The 17,913-nt window shown below is 34.9% G+C and overlaps 1 protein-coding gene across 7 annotated transcripts; it reads left to right on the plus strand.

The window, feature by feature from the left end:
• Positions 1-1,544: 1,544 nt before the first annotated feature.
• On the plus strand, positions 1,545-17,657 carry LOC105318788 (uncharacterized). Of its 7 annotated transcripts, none has more exons than XM_020063520.3 (8): positions 1,545-1,699; positions 3,097-3,183; positions 4,115-7,163; positions 7,642-7,683; positions 11,163-11,319; positions 12,126-12,304; positions 15,972-16,193; positions 16,561-17,657. In XM_020063520.3, exons 2-8 carry the CDS (start codon positions 3,167-3,169, stop codon positions 16,795-16,797), a joined length of 3,903 nt encoding a protein of 1,300 aa, XP_019919079.3. In that variant the 5' UTR covers positions 1,545-1,699; positions 3,097-3,166; the 3' UTR covers positions 16,798-17,657. The 7 variants fall into 7 exon arrangements, with proteins under 7 accessions (XP_019919079.3, XP_019919078.3, XP_019919073.3 ...); XM_020063519.3 differs by having other exon boundaries at positions 1,618-1,699; positions 3,097-3,397; XM_020063514.3 differs by having other exon boundaries at positions 1,618-1,699; positions 3,097-7,163.
• Positions 17,658-17,913: the final 256 nt, after the last annotated feature.

Below are 17,913 nucleotides of genomic sequence, written 5' to 3' on the forward strand. Positions count from 1 at the left end.
ACAATTTTAATTAACTCACATTTGCTTCTTTGGGGTAGTGACAATTTGTCTTACAATACAAACTGCTTTATTTTTTCAGCAGTTCAAAAGTTCATTAATGAGTCTGGAAGATTTAATAATTAAATTCCTTTTTGCTTTTGCTTTCTATACTGTACATTAACGTTATCTACTATATATTTGCAATTACTTTGTAAATTTAATTATTATAAAGTCAATAACTATAAGTAACATGTAATATTACATGTACTATGACAATTGTATATATTGTATGTATTATCATTAGGAGAGGAACTTGTAAGTTGTAAGAACTTGTTTCCGATCCTTTTGTGTTACTTACACAATAAAATATGTTCAAATCAATCTATTGTTTATTTCGATAAATAATACTATACAACGTGAAGGTGTCACATACCACATTACTTGTTAATTAATGAATATTCCAATTAAATTAAATCTATTCATTTAACAAATTTTCAAAAGAGCGGTCCCCATATAATTCGCCTTTTAAATCAGCCAGTACCGGAATTGCATTCTTCCAGATTTACTTTTTTGCGTACTGCGTCATCAAAAAGTGGTGTATAGAGCCACCTTAAGGTGGAATAACACATCCTCACAAAATGACTGACCGCTGATCGAAACGACATTTCGTTTTATTAAAAGGATTTTATGGACTAAAACATAACTAACTCCATAGCCGAGTGGATAAAGTGTCGGACTTGGGATCCATACATCCCAAGTTCGAATCCCGCAAGGGCTTTTGTTGATACTTACTGGAATAATTATTTTAGATATTCATTTTTTATCCCCTAACTGCAAATTTTTCGCTTATTTGACATTTGTACAGTTTATTTATCATTATATCGTTCAATTAAAAAAAAAATCCTTTTAATTTGAGTTACTTTTTCCGGTGTGTTATTCCTTACACCTTAAACATAGTTACATTGTATACTAAGTTTTTTTTTTTGCGAATTTGAGGCTTTTCTTGGGCAATTACATGTAATATAATATATCTCTGAAAACGATACGTTGAATTGTTGTAAACTATATTTGTTGAACATATTAATTAAATTAAGTCTACAACAATATTTTTAAATAATTTTCCATTCTAGTAATCAATTTCAAAAGTAGTGAAAATCTACAATTTTATCAATTCTAAATGAATTTGAGTTCAGAGAAATTATCTTATTAATATGAAAAAAAAAAATATATATTTTTGAGATGATGAAATTATTATTTTCCAAGTAAAGGAAAAGACACTATTGGCTTTTATTTACAAAAAAAAATCACATAAATCTGATAATCCAATTAACAACCTAAAATTAACTGCCCCCAGCTTTTTTAAAAAATATATAATAAATGCATTCTAACAGACAAACTGAGCCAGTGTTCAACTGGTCATACCGAGGACACAAAAGTCTCATTTGTTATCTTTTTTTATGCAAACTGGTTTTTTGATATAGATTTTATCTAATAAGAAATTAGCAGACATTGCATGTACAAATTATTTGGGATTTTTAAAGATCGGGCTCGAGATGCCTTTAACTCCGAGCACTTGCTATAGAGTTATCTTTCCTGTTTCCTCGCGACTGCGTAAACAGGGTGAGAATGCTTAATGTGATAGCAAGAACAAACAAGTATAACCGAGACCAACGAAATAACAAACTTGTTTTTAATGCACGGATGATTATGTGAGACACAGGTATGTGGTTTTGTTTTACGGCCAATATAATATTATAGAAAAGTCTGTGAGAAATCCTGCAATTCTGAGAAATACCACAAGCGTTGTTGAATTTACACTCGTATTTCTTACATGTTGTCGGGTCAGTGTCACTAGTCAATTGAATCGACCCACATTGGGTAACTGGACAATGTAGTTAGTGCTTTGAAATGTTAAGAATTTATTCAGATGTTTCAATGTGAATTAATTCTATGCACATTGTTGTATTGCGAATTTTACGTTCGTCATGGACATATTTAAAAAAAAAAATACAAACAAAAAATCCAAATTATAGTATAGTTGTCGTTAGATGAAACGGAGCTTAAAACGTGATCTTTCATGTATTGATGTCCATGTAAAACACGAGTGTTCCAAAGTATAGGACAAGCTCAAGTAAAACAAAGACATTAGGATTAAATATGTAGAACACGCTGTATTTGATTACCGATAGACTGTTTGCTGTTGAATTTATTGGATTGTTGCCATATTCATGTAGTGGTCCATTCACATGCTTAATTCTTTAGCAGAATACACATAAAAAACATCTTAAGTCTAGTCTTAAACTCATTATATTAGTGTTAAAGTGTATATTGAATGTATGTTTGGCTACCAACCTTCTTTTCTTGTTGTAATATCAATTAGATGCATACACATTAAATGTTCTCCAACAATTTTCAATACCTTTTATGTTATCAATGAAAAGATTATTACTTTATTTGCATTTATATGGAGGCAGATCTTGAGTCCCTAATATTGCTGGATCAGATATTTATTAATACTTGAATTAAAAATTCATCATGGATTTAATTTCATTGATTTATTCATCCAACGAAAATAACAAAATTAAATCCTCGATGAATATTTCTGCTTCTACAGTAACTGGTATATTAATTTTTGTTGTTAGAAATGGATAGAAACCTAAAAATATAACAAAATTGCAGCTTTCAACCCCAACCTCAGTACCTTGACCCAGATTAATAAAAATCGAAAAACTCTAATGCCAACTCAGAAAAAAGATTTTATAATTTCTGTCCCCCCTACCCCCCCCCCTCCCCAAAAAAAAAAACAAAAAAAAAAACAACAATCCCCTTCCCCCCAATAAAAACCCTAAAAAAACAATAAAAAAATCTCAACAAACAAACAAACAAAACAAAAACGAAATCATAAAAAACAAGAATTAAGTATATTAAAAACCCATAATAAAACAATTAAAAGACGAACTAAAAACCCCACCCAAATGCTACTGTCTTCAAAAATTGAGTTTTTGTGAAGTAAAGATCAAAAAAATAAAAAAAAACCCCAAAAGCATTAGATACTATGGTGAATAGTGAATACTTTAACTTTTACTTGTATTAAGATTTTTTATTTTGCCTTTGCAGGTTATTGTTATCTAATACTGCAAGACAACCCTTGTGTAATCTGGAATGACTGTAAAGGAGCTACTCCAAGATGGAGTACTCAGTCAGGTAATATGAGTGAGAGTGCCAGGTCACGAGCGCTCCCTCCATCGTCGGCAACCTCCCACGGGAAAATCAGGACAGAAAACTCAGAATTACTAACTCTTTTGCGTGAAAAGACAAGCGACAGTAGTGGTCCTAATAATCACACAACCAGTAGACAATCTTCACACCACGCTGCTGATTTATATCCTGCACAGCCCCCAGCTTCAGCAGGGCGAAGGTTGGTAGATGTCAATAATCCACCAAATTTTTATGTAAGCACTTCATCACGCCAAGTAGAGTCCCCAGCACAGTCAAATATAGAGCCTGCTTTAACTAATCCAAAGACAGCCAAACCCACAGCCGATAACCCAGTGAGTCAAGTAGATTCACAACTTCTTGTTCCACCCCTGAACTTAGACACTAGTAGAGACAGTGAGGTCAATTTAAGCCCTAGTACTCATGACTCTGATTTAGGTCTGTCCAATACAGAAAGAAACAAATATCTTCATGAAATTCTTGTAAATCCACCACAGGATTCATCCGAACCACTCAGACCTAGTGAATCTGGTTTGAATGACAGTAGAACTAATAGAGTTTCACCAGTGAAGTCCCTCCCCAGTGAACATAATACACCTGCCTTAAGTTCTAGAAGTGTTGCTTTTAATGGTGATGGCAAAATTAACAATATATCGCACAATTATAATGTAGATGAGTCTGTAGAGAACAAAGACAGTTTTAGAAATTCAGAAAATCAGATTGTTTCAAATTCTTCAGAGGATTTTCAGACTGACAGATTTGAGGTTGAGAACACACAGCGTAGCTTAGAGCTTGATTCTGCTTTGCATGCCTTACCTACTCCTGGACAATCTGCACCTGTAACTGGTCGTCAAACTTATAATGTACCGTCACCAGTTTCCACTCAAATCCCACATATAGATTCATTGTCCAATTTCAGTAATCCAGACGAAAAGGAGGAAAGGCCCGTACCACGGACCAGATCCAGTAAGCAAGCTAGCACACTCAGTTCACGCAGTATCCCTATCCCAGGACAAGGAACGGACTCACCGAGACAGTCCGCCACCACCAGACTCTCGAGTTCACGTGATCAGAGTGCCACAGTCAGAGGGAGCAGTGGTGTGTATGCTGTAGCCAACCCTGCAGTTCTCATAGCTCAAGGAATCACTCCCACCCCCAGCCAACAAAACGTACAGTTCACACCTAGACCACAGCCCAGATCAAGACCAGAAAGCTTTGTTGATTCATTAGAACTCTCCAACAAGGAAACAGGTGAGATTATCACAAGAGACCAAATCGAAGAAAGAAAGAAGAGTGCAGTCTCATTTGAAGATAGAGACAAGGTAGGATCTTTACCATTAAAGGACCCCTACACAGAGGCAGGAAGCCCAGAACTTGGAGTAGATCCTGACTGGGACACTCCCAGAGTTAAGGATAGAACCCCCACTCCTCATCCTGTATCAGACACTCACCGTCACTCACCAGCCCAACCAGTCTGGGAAAAAGAGGAACAAGAAAGCCAGAGGTCTCCAGAGCCTTTAGACATATCTAAACCAGCCCCCAGTGTGAGAGAAACAGAAGACAACCTCAGTACTAGAAGTGATTCCCCTGATGTCCCACTGTCACCAACACCACTAGACGAAGACGACAGAAAAGTTGGCTCTGCCTTACTCCTTGCTGGTGGCAGTGCAAAATCAGTCAAACGAGTTTCTAGAACTGACTCTTTACCAACAGTTCAGAAAGTGTATGTAGAGTCACCTACATTCACTAGAGAAGAAGAGGACGAATATAGATTTGTTGAAAGTCGCCTAGGCGAAATTCAAGATGATGTAGAAGATACTCTTAGAAAATTGGACGAAGAGACAGAAAAACAGCGCAAAATTAGAAAACAGTTAGAGGATCAAATGGCTACTATGTATGCTCCAGCTTATGAAGACCAAAGAAATGGTCAATCTTACAGCCGCAATCCCCAATACAGTGAACCTCCCAGAGAAAACATGGGATCTTATAGTAATGTAAGACATCAGGAAGACAATAGGTCGTACCAAGAGCCGAGGCGAGAAAATATGGGTTCATACAGTACACTTCGAAACGAGGAGAGAAACAATATCAGAAATGACGATAGAGGTTCATACAACGAACAAAGAAAGGACAACATGGGCTCGTATTCCTCACTACGGCACGATGACAGACAGTCGTACGGAGAGCCACGGCGAGAAAACATGGGATCATACACGTCATTACGAAACGATGAAAGAAATTCCTATGGGGAACCTAGGAGAGATAACATGGGATCGTATTCAAATGTTCGCAATGAGGACAGAAATAGCTATAATGATGTAAGAAGAGATAACATGGGATCCTACACTTCTTTGAGAAATGATGATAGAAATTCATATGGAGAACCTAGACGAGATAACATGGGTTCCTACACATCTGTCAGAAATGATGACCGACAATCCTATGCGGAACAAAGGAGGGAGAACATGGGTTCTTATGCATCAGTACGGACTGATGAAAGGAGGCCTCATGGAGACCAGCCCAGAGAAAACATGGGATCATATGCTAATGTTAATCAGGAGATTGAAAGGAATTCCTATGCTGATCAGCGTGATAACCCAGGTTATAACCCCCGTGATCGCCCTCCCGATTCTTACGGACGTCAGAACGAGGCTCCAAATAACCAGGAATACGGCAATAGAGGGCACGATGAGGACAGATACGAAGACAGAGACTATGAACGCAATGGTGTCCAGGTGAACAGGAACAGGTACGAGAGCCAAGAGCCACAGGACCAGCAGCCTGAGTCCGAACAATATAATCCACAGTCACACACCCAAAACCTGACGTACGAACCCCATGACGACGACCTAAAGAGAGAGGCCGAGTATCAGGAGGGGCTCAAAATGCGGATCTCCGAATCAGGCAAAAAAGACATGGAGATCCAGATCCCGCGCCTGCCCCTTCAAAGCGAGCAATTTAGAGATTCTCTAGAGGAGGATAACTTCCGGGACTGGGATAACCCTCCCCCAAATCCATTTGGAAACAATGGAGGCCCTCCTCATCAGCAACAACAACAGCAGCAACAGCAGAGGCATCAACCGTACGAGGAACCCAAGGTGCCCGGTTTTGTTGATGAAAACGATACAGCGCGAATGGAATTTCTTCATCCAAAATCTCCGCGATATGACTTTATTGAAATGAATAAAATTGACTATGGTAAACCCCATGAAAAAAGCTATCGTGAAATCAAACATGTTCGTGAGGAAGAAAGCAGAAAGCTTGATAAAATCTTTATTCATCCTAAACCACCAAATAAAACTAAAAAACACCCTGTAAAGCCTGGTTTGAAATCCGCTCCTAGTAAATTTCAAATGAGTTCTCCCATTGAAGAATTGGATCCTGAAGACCCAGCCCAAGCTTTGTGGGCAAAACGTTCTGCTCAACTAAAAAAGAAAGACAGTAAGACATCCTCTGGAAACAGCAACAAACACAAAGGTCTTCAGCGGAACCAGAGTGACTCGCGTCTGGTTCGACCCATGGGTCAAGGGGGGACCTTTACTCAACAAGCCCCAAGCCAGGTTGTGTACGGTTCTCCTACTAGGAACCACTTCCTTGAACCAATAGAGAACCGCCCTCCACCCCCTCCCGTGGCCCGGGCGGAGCCCCAATACACGTCCAATTCCGAACCCATTAACTTTCCCGAACGCTTCAGTGACCACCAGTCCCCTACCCTACGATCTCGTCCCCTCGATTTAAAACCAATCACCCAGGAAATTATTACTGAGGACGGGCAGAGAATTAGTGTGGACATTAATCTAAAAGTGCTCAGTCCCCCGCCCGGAAGTGGATCAGGGGCCCCTCCCATTGTTCACGCAGAAGTTCACCCCAAGGATCACAACAGACGGCCGACGGGGATGCAGTATCAGATGGAGGAGACCTACCCTGCCCCGGAACAGGACCCCCAGCCCCAGCAGAACTACACCCAGGTAAGGCCAGTCTTATCTAGTCCTTAATACTCAACTGTAAATTATACTGGCGATCAAAACAGAATTTTAAGCTCATTCAATTAAGAAAGTTGACTAAATCAAGAAAAATTAAATTAACAGTATGCAGTAGCTTGTCATTGAAGCTTTCGATTTCATGTTTTCACAACACTTTTGATAAAAAAACATGATTAGGAATATTATGGAAATATTGTAAATAATTTTAAGTAGAGAACATTTGAGTAAACAGTACTTTCCGCTGTTGTCAAAAGTAAGAATGTGAAACAAATAAAAATAAGTCCAATTCTTTCAAGCTTTTATTTGTTGGAAAGCAGAAAACTGTAGGTCTTTGTTAAGGTTATTTATAATTCACGATTTCAACAAGTGTGATAGTTGTAAAATGACTTAAGTAATTGAGCTTGGCTTTGGAGATCATTATTTCTACATAATGGCTGATTTACGGCTGGCTGTTCACTTTCAGTATTATGATGCATACCCGCGATATAACTATTATTACCCGGATGTAAGTATCCAACAAGGCATGCTGTATGTTATAATAGCATGGTTAGAGTGTATATAATTTGTACATAACTTGCATGTCATTCGATAGTCTCAGCTTTATTAATTATCAAGAACCCCAGCAATCAATGTTTTGTATTTTTTTTTTTAAAGAAAATTTTAACATAAAATCTTGTAAAAATAAATCTAACGACAAGTAACAATGCTGGGTGCTATTCATCTTGTAGTAAGCTGTTCCTATGATAGGCGTACCAAAATCTCTCTCTCTCTCAGCGTGTTACTGCCGATCTCGTTGTCACAACAATATCTTTCGCTAGTCTGAATACAGTTTGACAGATACTTGTCGTGGAACAAAGTTGTTTACTAATAAATAAAAATCTAATTAAAACCGACGGACCGAAAGTCATTCAGTTTAATGGCTTCTTTTGCCTAACGTAAAGATTTGCTTAATCTACTTCATTGATTTCAATTTTTCCAGGTATATCTTCTTAGTTGTGGAATCTCTTAGATTTACGATGGGTCTGTCTGATAATCGTTAAGATTAGTCCCTTATTCAGTATTTGTGGATCTTACTATATTAATGACACGGTAATTTATATCGAGATATCTCTAATTCAAACAGGTAACCCTTTTGCTATCGATCGATTGTCCTACCCACACTAATGTTGATGAAAGTCTTTTTTGACACTTGAGACAGAGAATTGGTTGTAGCAGAGCTTATCGCTAACAACATGGAATTGATCGGGTCCCCATTTCTGTAGTGCAACTCGCCATGACCGGAAAGCAAACACTCGCGATCGCTAGATACACACACGGGCCAGTTACTAAAGATTCCACAGCCCTCCAGTTGAGAAATAACGATCCTTACTTTTGTACAAGTATTGGAAGCCTTCATCATAATTGGGATTTGAAATACTGGATTTGATATTAATTATTTTTGTAATGAAAAACTCGAGTTCCATTTCTTTTTGATAATGTTTAGAATTATCTCGCCCGTGCAAATTTGAGTGCTCAAATTCACGCGAATCAGTTAATGTAGTCTAAAGATTTAATCTCATTCACTGAATGAATTGCTCGAAAACCCGTGTTTGATGCCTGATGGGCATACATTAACTATAATTTATTATGTCACACGTATACCAAAGAACGTTTCCAAAGCTCAACTACCTCGGGAATTACTTTTAATACTTTCATTGCGACTATTGAGGGATTATACGAGCAGGGTATTTGAAGTAGAACTTGTTACCTTGCCAAAAAACGCATTCTTATCCAAGCTGTAAAAGCAGTACACTTCTATTTTTGATAGGGATTATAAACCCAAATAGTCAATCAACATTTAAAGTGACGTTTCCTTTTTAATTTGAATATTCATTATAAACGTTGAATGGCAAATCTTCTATAGACAATAGACAGAGAATAATGTTGATACATTGTGTGTAAGAGAGAGAGAGAGAGAGAGAGAGAGAGAGAGAGAGAGAGAGAGAGAGAGAGAGAGAGATTGATTGAGAGATTTTTATGAATATTGACATTTGATTTTGTGGAGTGTTTTATTAGCTGTATAAATACTATTTTATAACCTTTAACTGGTCCATAATTTACAGACTATGACATCAGGGAATGTTAAAGTATGCTTTATGACAGCCAACCTTATTTTCCTATGAATATACCATAGACTTTGGAGTGTTTTACAGAGGCTATATTGAATTTAATCTGAATGTTTATATTGTGTAAATGGAAAGAAAACAGATCTATTTAACAGTGTGGAGGTATAACCCGGGAGTTATGTCTGCTCCAGACTCTAACCCTGGGGTTATGTCGCTCCAGACTCTAACCCTGGGGTTATGTCTGCTCCAGACTCTAACCTTGGGGTTATGTCTGCTCCGGACTCTAACTCAATTTTTTTATGAACTAGGTTATGTTTAGAACAGATAAGCTTCCAAAATGGCTGAAAGTTCCATATTCAATCGATAAAGTATTATCTAGTTCAACGGCAAAGTTGATCGATAAGTGAAAAACAAAACTGTAGACAGAATGTATTTTACTTTCCGTGAATACAGCATATTTACATATCTTAAGAAATGATTTCATTTTATTACAATTTATTAAATTAAACAAAATAAAGAAAAACATTTTTTTTAAGCGAAGGATGTATTTTAAATAATCATGTGGGAAATTAACAATTTGTTTAAGGTGTTATGGGACACCTCCGTATTGTGACTTACTTCCTGTCGAAATAAACAATGAAATCAAGTATAATTTTATAATTTTTGTCTTTAGCAAAAGTGTTACTACACAGCGTCGGTTAAGAGCGTTAACCACAACTCGAATCCCGCTGGGGATTTTAGAAATTTTACCTTTCCAACAATTTTTGAAACTGTCTGGTCAAATATTGCAGAACTTGAAAATTCTAAAACGGTGAAAGTATATTGATTAAAATGTATTTTTATCCACATTGATATATGGACAGATGTCCCATACCACCTTAAATTGCGGCAGGTGAGGCTGAAAATGAATACGTGAATTATTAGTTGTAATGTATAAATGAAACCCGATGATTTGGCAGTTAGTGTTAACATGATTGTGAATTTATGATAACAAAGACTGTGATAATACTTATTAATTAATTACATTAACAAGGACATTAACGGTGGAGTTAATTAACGGTAGTGTTCGTTTGACATAGTGACGTTGTCATCTCTTGATAGATCGTATTTATTTAATTAAATATTGACATTAACCTTTGTCGTTGTCTGTGATAAAACTACGAATCATATTTGTATCATATATTGTAACTTTTGGTACTTTGCGGCGCAAGCGGGATTTGCATAATTATGACATAAAGCTGTCTATAATTGAACATTTAGTCGTACAATTGATAAAAGGTATATAAATATTATGAATGAGGTGATAGTTATGGTTTGGGCGTGATCAAATCCATTATGAAGCCCTTCGGGCTTTGTTGGATTTGATCACACCCGACCAAAATGTTAAACTCATAATACTCAGTGAATAATTCCTTTGCTCTTCAACAAGTGAACACAGATATTGCAGAGAAGCATGTACCCATTTAGATATGGAAATGGTTTGGTTTTTTTGTATTATTATGCATTGGAATCAATTTCTCATGGGCATGTATAGCACAGATGATTTACATATTTCTTCTTCTGTACTCTCATAATAGAATATAAAATTGAAATTTAATTTTCAGATTAAAAATAAAGTAAAAGCATAGCATCAGTTTTTAAATGCGTTCTGCGGAGCTTTATGTTTATTCTCTACAAAACCTATATGGACTATCTTTCATGCTTTCATTTCATGTCTTCTTTTCTTATCAGGATCATGTTCGATTTTAATAAAAAAAAAAACAGAACCATTTTTGACATGTAATTACGGATTAGCGTAATGTTATTGTCATCATTATGCACCAATGTCTTGGTTTTGTATGGGCACGACATTTGACCTTTGTTTGATGGGTTTCTGTAGGACACACGTTATGACCAGGAGAACGTGGCCCCGCCCCACGGCGGAGATTACCAGCAGCAACAGTATCAGGACGAGACGTACCGGATGTCGCCCTATCCCAAGATCCCACCAATAAACCTGACAGAGGAGGAGCTGGACCGACAGCTAGGTAGCCGAGGTCAGCCGGGTTTGAACGCCACTGGTCTGACTTTTACTAATCCACTGCTTTATTAACTGCTGTTGAATTGTCTCGATGCAACATTAAATGCCATTCAAAAGGCCTTATCATATGATCACTTCTTTTACAGATTTAAAACAAGTATTTAGCAATGTCCTTGAGAATGAATGTTAACAGCTGCATTATCTATATTGTTAGTCAGTATTTTAAAATGTTACTGTTATAATCTTAAGGACGGTATTCAATTTGATAACTTTTAAAATTATTGTCATTGCATGATGTTCAGAATTGAAAGGAAACAAGTTTTGTTGGCAATAGCTTACACACCAAATGTGATTAAAAAAAAATCAGCTGTATGCACACGTGATGTGAAACTACAATGCAACTGTCTTATCCTTAGCAGTAACTCCATGTTTAGCATTAGGTCACACATTTGTTGATGTAAAACTCAATCTGTTTGACTTGATTTCAATACTGTGAAAACAAACAACGAGTTATGATGTACATCGCCAGCTGTTTGAGCCGGTGAATTTTATCAGGTGTTGTGTAGGTGCCACAAGAGTGTATCAGTTCAGATTTGATTGGTCATACAGCTTTTCTTGAATTCTTCACTCGTTGTTGTAGAAAAATCACCACGTCTCTAAATCACACCGCTAACATCTTAGATCGGCATATTTTGAAATGAAAGTTTAGTTGGAAAGTTTAATTTCAATCAAATACAATAAAAACAATATCTATTGCATGGTATACGAAAGTTGATCTATTATAAAAATGTAAACTGTAACTCAGTTTGCCTTACTTTACAGCTGAACTTGAGCAGAATGGTTACGCCGCCATGTACAAGCAAAACAAAAACAAACCGCGGGAAGACAGACCGTGGTACCAGGTGTATACAATCAATGACTACCGCAAGATGCAGAACGAGGTGCGCCTCAGCAGGGCGCCGCTAGGGCCAGACCTGGACAACGAAACTTACAAAGAGAAAGTAAGTCAAAATAGATTATTGATCCATATAAAAAAGTAAAAATAAACGAATAGACAATGAAACCTAAAGTAAAATTAAGTTCAGTTCAGTTCTTTATTAACTTTAAGCTGTACAGCTTATCAGTACAATAAACATAAACTATATACACGTAAAGGTAAGTTAAGGTGGCTCTATACACCCACAGTTTATTCCAATTTTCAATAGAAGACCACAAAACATATACTTATCAAATATTAAAATGACGATAGGGATACTATAGGTATTTTTAAAGAATTTTTTAATGTTTTTTCGTGTTTTTGTAAAATATTTTTTAAAAAGACAGCTATCAACAAATTGCGAGAAATTATTTTGTCATATGATGGATATTTCCTTCGGACACATAAAAAAAAATATAACACTTCTTAACATTCAAAAATGTTATTATTGCAATTTTTTTTTAGTATTTCCCCAAAACATATTTTTTCATATTTTCTTACTCTGTTGACAAATCATCTGAAAAAGTTGCTTGATGTTATAAGAAAATGTATTTTAATAAATGTGAAATAAAAAATTGAATGAAAACAATTGCAAATAAACACAAAAAATATTTTAAATTTTATTTGGTATGAAAGTTCCTCATGTAAGGGTTATCGTTCCTAAATCCCAAGGCCCAAACACCTTGGGGACTTTTCATTTCTGAGTTGAAGAAAATTTCCTAAATATAATGTTGGAATGATAAATACATGCATATTTCATAATAGACTTTGCCCTGTATAAGTGAATATATTCGCTTTAGTGCAAAACTAAGTCAAATAAATAAAGGGGAACATTGACTAGGCTAATAGGATTTATGTATCCCAACCTGAGAGAAATTCAAAGCAACCCTCTCATCCCCGTTAGGTGTCGATATTAATGTGCATTAAAGTATATTATAATTGAAATATTTTCACCTGTTTAGAATTTTCTTTCACGGTATTCAACCAAAAAATACGTTTTAGAAATTTTTGGAAAGTTAAAAAATTTATTGTTCTCAACGGGAATCGAACTCATGACCTACTGGTTTGTAGTGAACCCACTAACCCACTGCGCTACGGTGTAACATATCAATGATGCTAAAAAAACTCTTTAAAAATTTATACTTGATTTTATTGTTTATTTCGATAAATAATACCACACAACGTGAAGGTGTCACATACCACATTACTTGTAAGTAATGAATTTTCCAATTATCAAATTAAATCTATCCATTTAACAAATTTTTCAAAATAGCGGTTCCCATACAATTCGCCTCAGTTTAAATCAGCCAGTACCGGAAATGCATGTTTCCAGATTTACTTTTTTGCGTACTGCGTCATCAAAAAGTGGTGTATAGAGCCACCTTAACAGGAGAATGTGGCAGAAGTGAACATATGATATCAACATCTAATTTTCAACATTAATTAGCATTAAGTACATCTTGTCTTATTTTCAAGCTAAAATGAATAAATTTACCCAAATTACATAGTTCTTTTAGACATTTAAGGTTTTTCAATTTCAATTCTTTATTCACTCAAGACCAGTTCACTGGTATTTGAGGTTCAAAATCAGTATATACGAATGCACACAAAAACTGTAAAAATCACATGTACAGTAGGAGTAATAATGATTAAAAAATTAAAGGTTAAGTTTACAATACAGTAGGTTGTTAAAGTTTGTTTTTGGAAGAACAGACTTTGAACATTTTCTTAATAAATCTTAACAAGTTTTTTAGTTCTTATACATTAAAAGTATTCATTAGCTCGTTAAATTGTATAATATTTGGGTTTTCATAATATCTCTTGTACAAAAACATTTTTCTATCGTTTACAAAATGTTTACTTTCTAAAATATAATGAAATTCACCCCAGTGCTATTAGAGTCACACATTGTACATTTTCTTATTTTTTTTTCTCAATATTGTGCCATCTACCTGTTTCCATTGGGAATCGATGATTACATGTTCGTATATTTGTAAACGTGATCCGTAGATCTAGATCTGTAGGTAAAATCAACAAGTACCTTTCTAAATCGAAATTTGTTTAAAATTCTATAATTAATACATTTTGGAAAGTTATCTACTATACTTCTCCAATCTTGTATAAATTGATTTTGTATTATTTCATAAACTTTTGACTTAAGCCAGTTACAACTACATAGTGTTTGATTTCCCCTTATATAAGACAGCCCGCACGAGTTGAGTATATCATGTACACATTTTATCCATGGATGTATAAAAGATCCATTTTTTTTTCAACATCTATTAAAATAATAACAGATTACATTAGTGAGTTTACAATCGTGGGCTGTCAAAACTTTGCCCAGTACATTATCATTTTAATTATAACAAAGATTGACAATGAATACCTTCCAGTTTCTCCATATACCATACAATTAGGAGTACTGGATTTAAGATAAAGAATAAATTTCAAAAAATTTAAATGTACCTTTTCGATAATATTCCAAGTGTCCGTAACCCCACACTTCGTACGAGTAAAGTAAAATTGGGTTAATGACCTTGTTAAATAGGTCCAATTGACAATTTATTGGTAGGTTAAAATAACGTATTTCGTAAAAAGCCATGTAATGCCTTTGACGCTTGTATTACTAAATGCCTTTTTGCATTATTAAATTTTGAATTATAAATTGTTATCGATCGAAATTTAACTAAGCATAATTAGTAAGAATAACTTATTAGACACCGATACTTACAGAGAAAAAGCAAGTATATAATTGTCATTAATTGATCAACAAAGCTTGCAATGAGTAATTGGGTATAAACGACTGACAAAGAGAACGTAATTATAAATGAACTATAAATCAACATTCAGTTAAACTTAAAAGTTAAGTCTGAATAATTAGACAACAAAATTTACAGAGGAAATGTAAGTATATTATAATTGATCAACAAAACTTGCAATGAGAAAGTAAGTAAAACTGACTAGAGTACAAAACATTCAAGCGCAAATAAGCTCATCTGACTTAAAAAGAAATTACGATGAAAGAGAGAATAAGTATACAGAAATGAGAAGGGGAAAAACAATACGAGATAATGAAAAATGTAAATAATTAAAAGTAAGTCAATACTTATTTTAAACAAGACCCACAAAGAGAAAGTGAATTCTAAGAATTGAGAAAAAATGATCAGAAAATGAAGTTTAGAATGACTGAAATAGACAACACGTCTCAAAGAAAATATTCTGAGTGAAAGTTCAAATGACTAAGACAACTAGCTGAACAGATAAACAATTGATATTGTTAATGGTGACCGAAAGTAAAAAATACATTTGTTTAAACAAGAAATATTTAGTTTGTAGTTAGTTAATTTTTTAGACTAAATATAATTTATAATGTTTACATAATTAAATACGCTCTCTAAACGGTATACAGATAATTATTTGAGTTTTTGATTCTCAATTTTATGTAGCAATTATACATTTTCACTTATTTAGAAATTGAAAAATAATTTCGTTGTGATTAGTCCAGTATGTGTTACTGTGTATGTTATAGGGTAGGGTAGGAACCGACAGAACTTATTCCGGAATGTATTGATATGTATGTAGTATGATAGGATAGGAACGTATTGTAATTATTCTCAGGATAGAATACTGGATAATGGATTAGTTTGTCTTTCAGGACTGTATACTGTATACATGTTTTACTTTTATTTCAGCTTGAGAAACGACACAAACAGTTTGAGTATGCCAGAATGGTAATGGAGAAGAATCGTCATGAACTGGATGTGAAGAAGCCTCCAAGTAACGCCAAGAAGGACGAGGAGAAGCCCAACAAACGGAAAACAGTAAGTACCCTTGGAAACACAGAGCAATCGCTACCCGACGAAGTTATCCCGAGGCCCAGACAAGTAGTGGAGAGAACTAGCAAGCGTCAGGCAGTAAGTCAGTGGGCATGAACTGTTGAATCCAATAATAAATCGGCATGAACAGTTGATTCCAGTCATTAATCAGAAACCGCTAACAAGGTCTGCATCACTTTTGACTTAAGCATGTACATTCCCTTTTCTGATTTCTTACGTGTAGCATGTATTGCCAGCATGTTTAAACTAAATCCTAGGTTTTGACTCTACACTAAACATAGTGAGTTTTTCTTTGAAATAGGAGAAACTCACCGATTGGGCTCAGCATGGTTTTTGAAACGTTGAAAATGCATGACATTAAAAATTCATTCTTTTCTTCATTTTTTTTTAAATTATGAAGATGTGTTTATTTTATTTGTTCAAACCTCCATTTTGTCTACTGCAGGCCATTGAGTACTCCAAAAATATACCAAAGCCTAACGTCAAAGCCCGACCCAATCAGTACAACTCGTACGAGGTAGCGGCACAGTTGTCTCCGGCAGCTAAAAAGAGTGGTCCCCCGTCCCCCACTCAAACTGTCGACGTCATAGATCTTCAGAAACTGAAACAGAGGCATGACCAAGAAAAGCAAAACGTGGCTTCTATCCGCCAAAACATGGAATCTGTCCCCCAAAAAGCTTAAAGAAAGACACAGAGTGGCAGACAATATATATTATCTCACTTTGCTCCGGTCTCAAATCTGAAGCAAATATTTATCTTTTAATGCATTTACTTATTTATGTAAAGAAAACTGTATCACATTGCACCATATTTATAATCTACATGCAGCAGTGTATATTTGAGTATTAACGGCATGCAGGCCCATGTTTCACGTCGATGTCCTACATTTATTGATTGTTATTGTTGACGTCAGAGGATTTGTTGCCAAAGAGAAATCTGTGATAATTGTCTTGTATTTTTAGTGGTTAGCTGGTTGTGTGCATAGTTTAGTAATTGGTAGATAACAAACAAGGAGGTTTATACCAGAACACTGAGGACATATTGGGTGGTGTGATTTTTACCATCTCTCTTCTCTATTGTCTTTGTATTGTATCATAGAACTTATAATCAGTGAATTGTCATTGTTTCTTGTGGAAACACAATTTGTTTTAGAAATTTGGAATGTCCTTTAACTTATGAATATTTACACTATATTCTTATAAGAAAGCTATAATTCATGATTTAAATTATATGTCACATAATGTTTTGTTACTGTTACTGTATGGGCTCATGAATGTATTTATTTGTGTGTATATATATATATATATATATATATATATAAGGTAGTAAGGATAAGATTACTTTTTGATCATATTTATATGTATAATTATATTCTTTTGTATCACGAACTTATTTTGGTGATTTCATCGAAAGAACTTTACCAAAACATATTCATTCTCTGTTATAATATATTCAAGATTAATATCTCCATTCTTGATAGAATAATATGAATCGACCCATTTGGATATTTGTGGTGTAAATAAAGTTTAACATCTAATCTTACTACGCTTTTTATGCCTTTTAAGAACGGTTGTATATATTCAGCCTCACTTTGTCATGTATTATTAACAAATCGATTAAATAATAAATTGTCAAATGCAGACAGTATTTCACCAAACTAACAGAGAATAATTTATTTTGAATTTAATGTTTCAAAAAGTGAGTTGAGGGTACCGGATGTAATACATTAATTGCGATTTTTTTGAAAATGTTATATGAGTTAAAATATTTAATTATGAATAACAAGTAATTAAAAACT

Source organism: Magallana gigas, chromosome 2, assembly GCF_963853765.1.
Source record: "Magallana gigas chromosome 2, xbMagGiga1.1, whole genome shotgun sequence".
Classification (NCBI taxonomy): domain Eukaryota; kingdom Metazoa; phylum Mollusca; class Bivalvia; order Ostreida; family Ostreidae; genus Magallana; species Magallana gigas.

Bases quoted from the DNA above. Each gene is read 5' to 3' on its own strand.
- LOC105318788 (XM_020063514.3), top strand. From the start codon at position 3,189: ATGAGTGAGAGTGCCAGGTCACGAGCGCTCCCTCCATCGTCGGCAACC. The intron at 11,320-12,125 runs GTCAGCCGGGTT...CTTACTTTACAG, and splicing joins CCGACAGCTAGGTAGCCGAG to CTGAACTTGAGCAGAATGGT. The intron at 12,305-15,971 runs GTAAGTCAAAAT...CTTTTATTTCAG, and splicing joins ACGAAACTTACAAAGAGAAA to CTTGAGAAACGACACAAACA.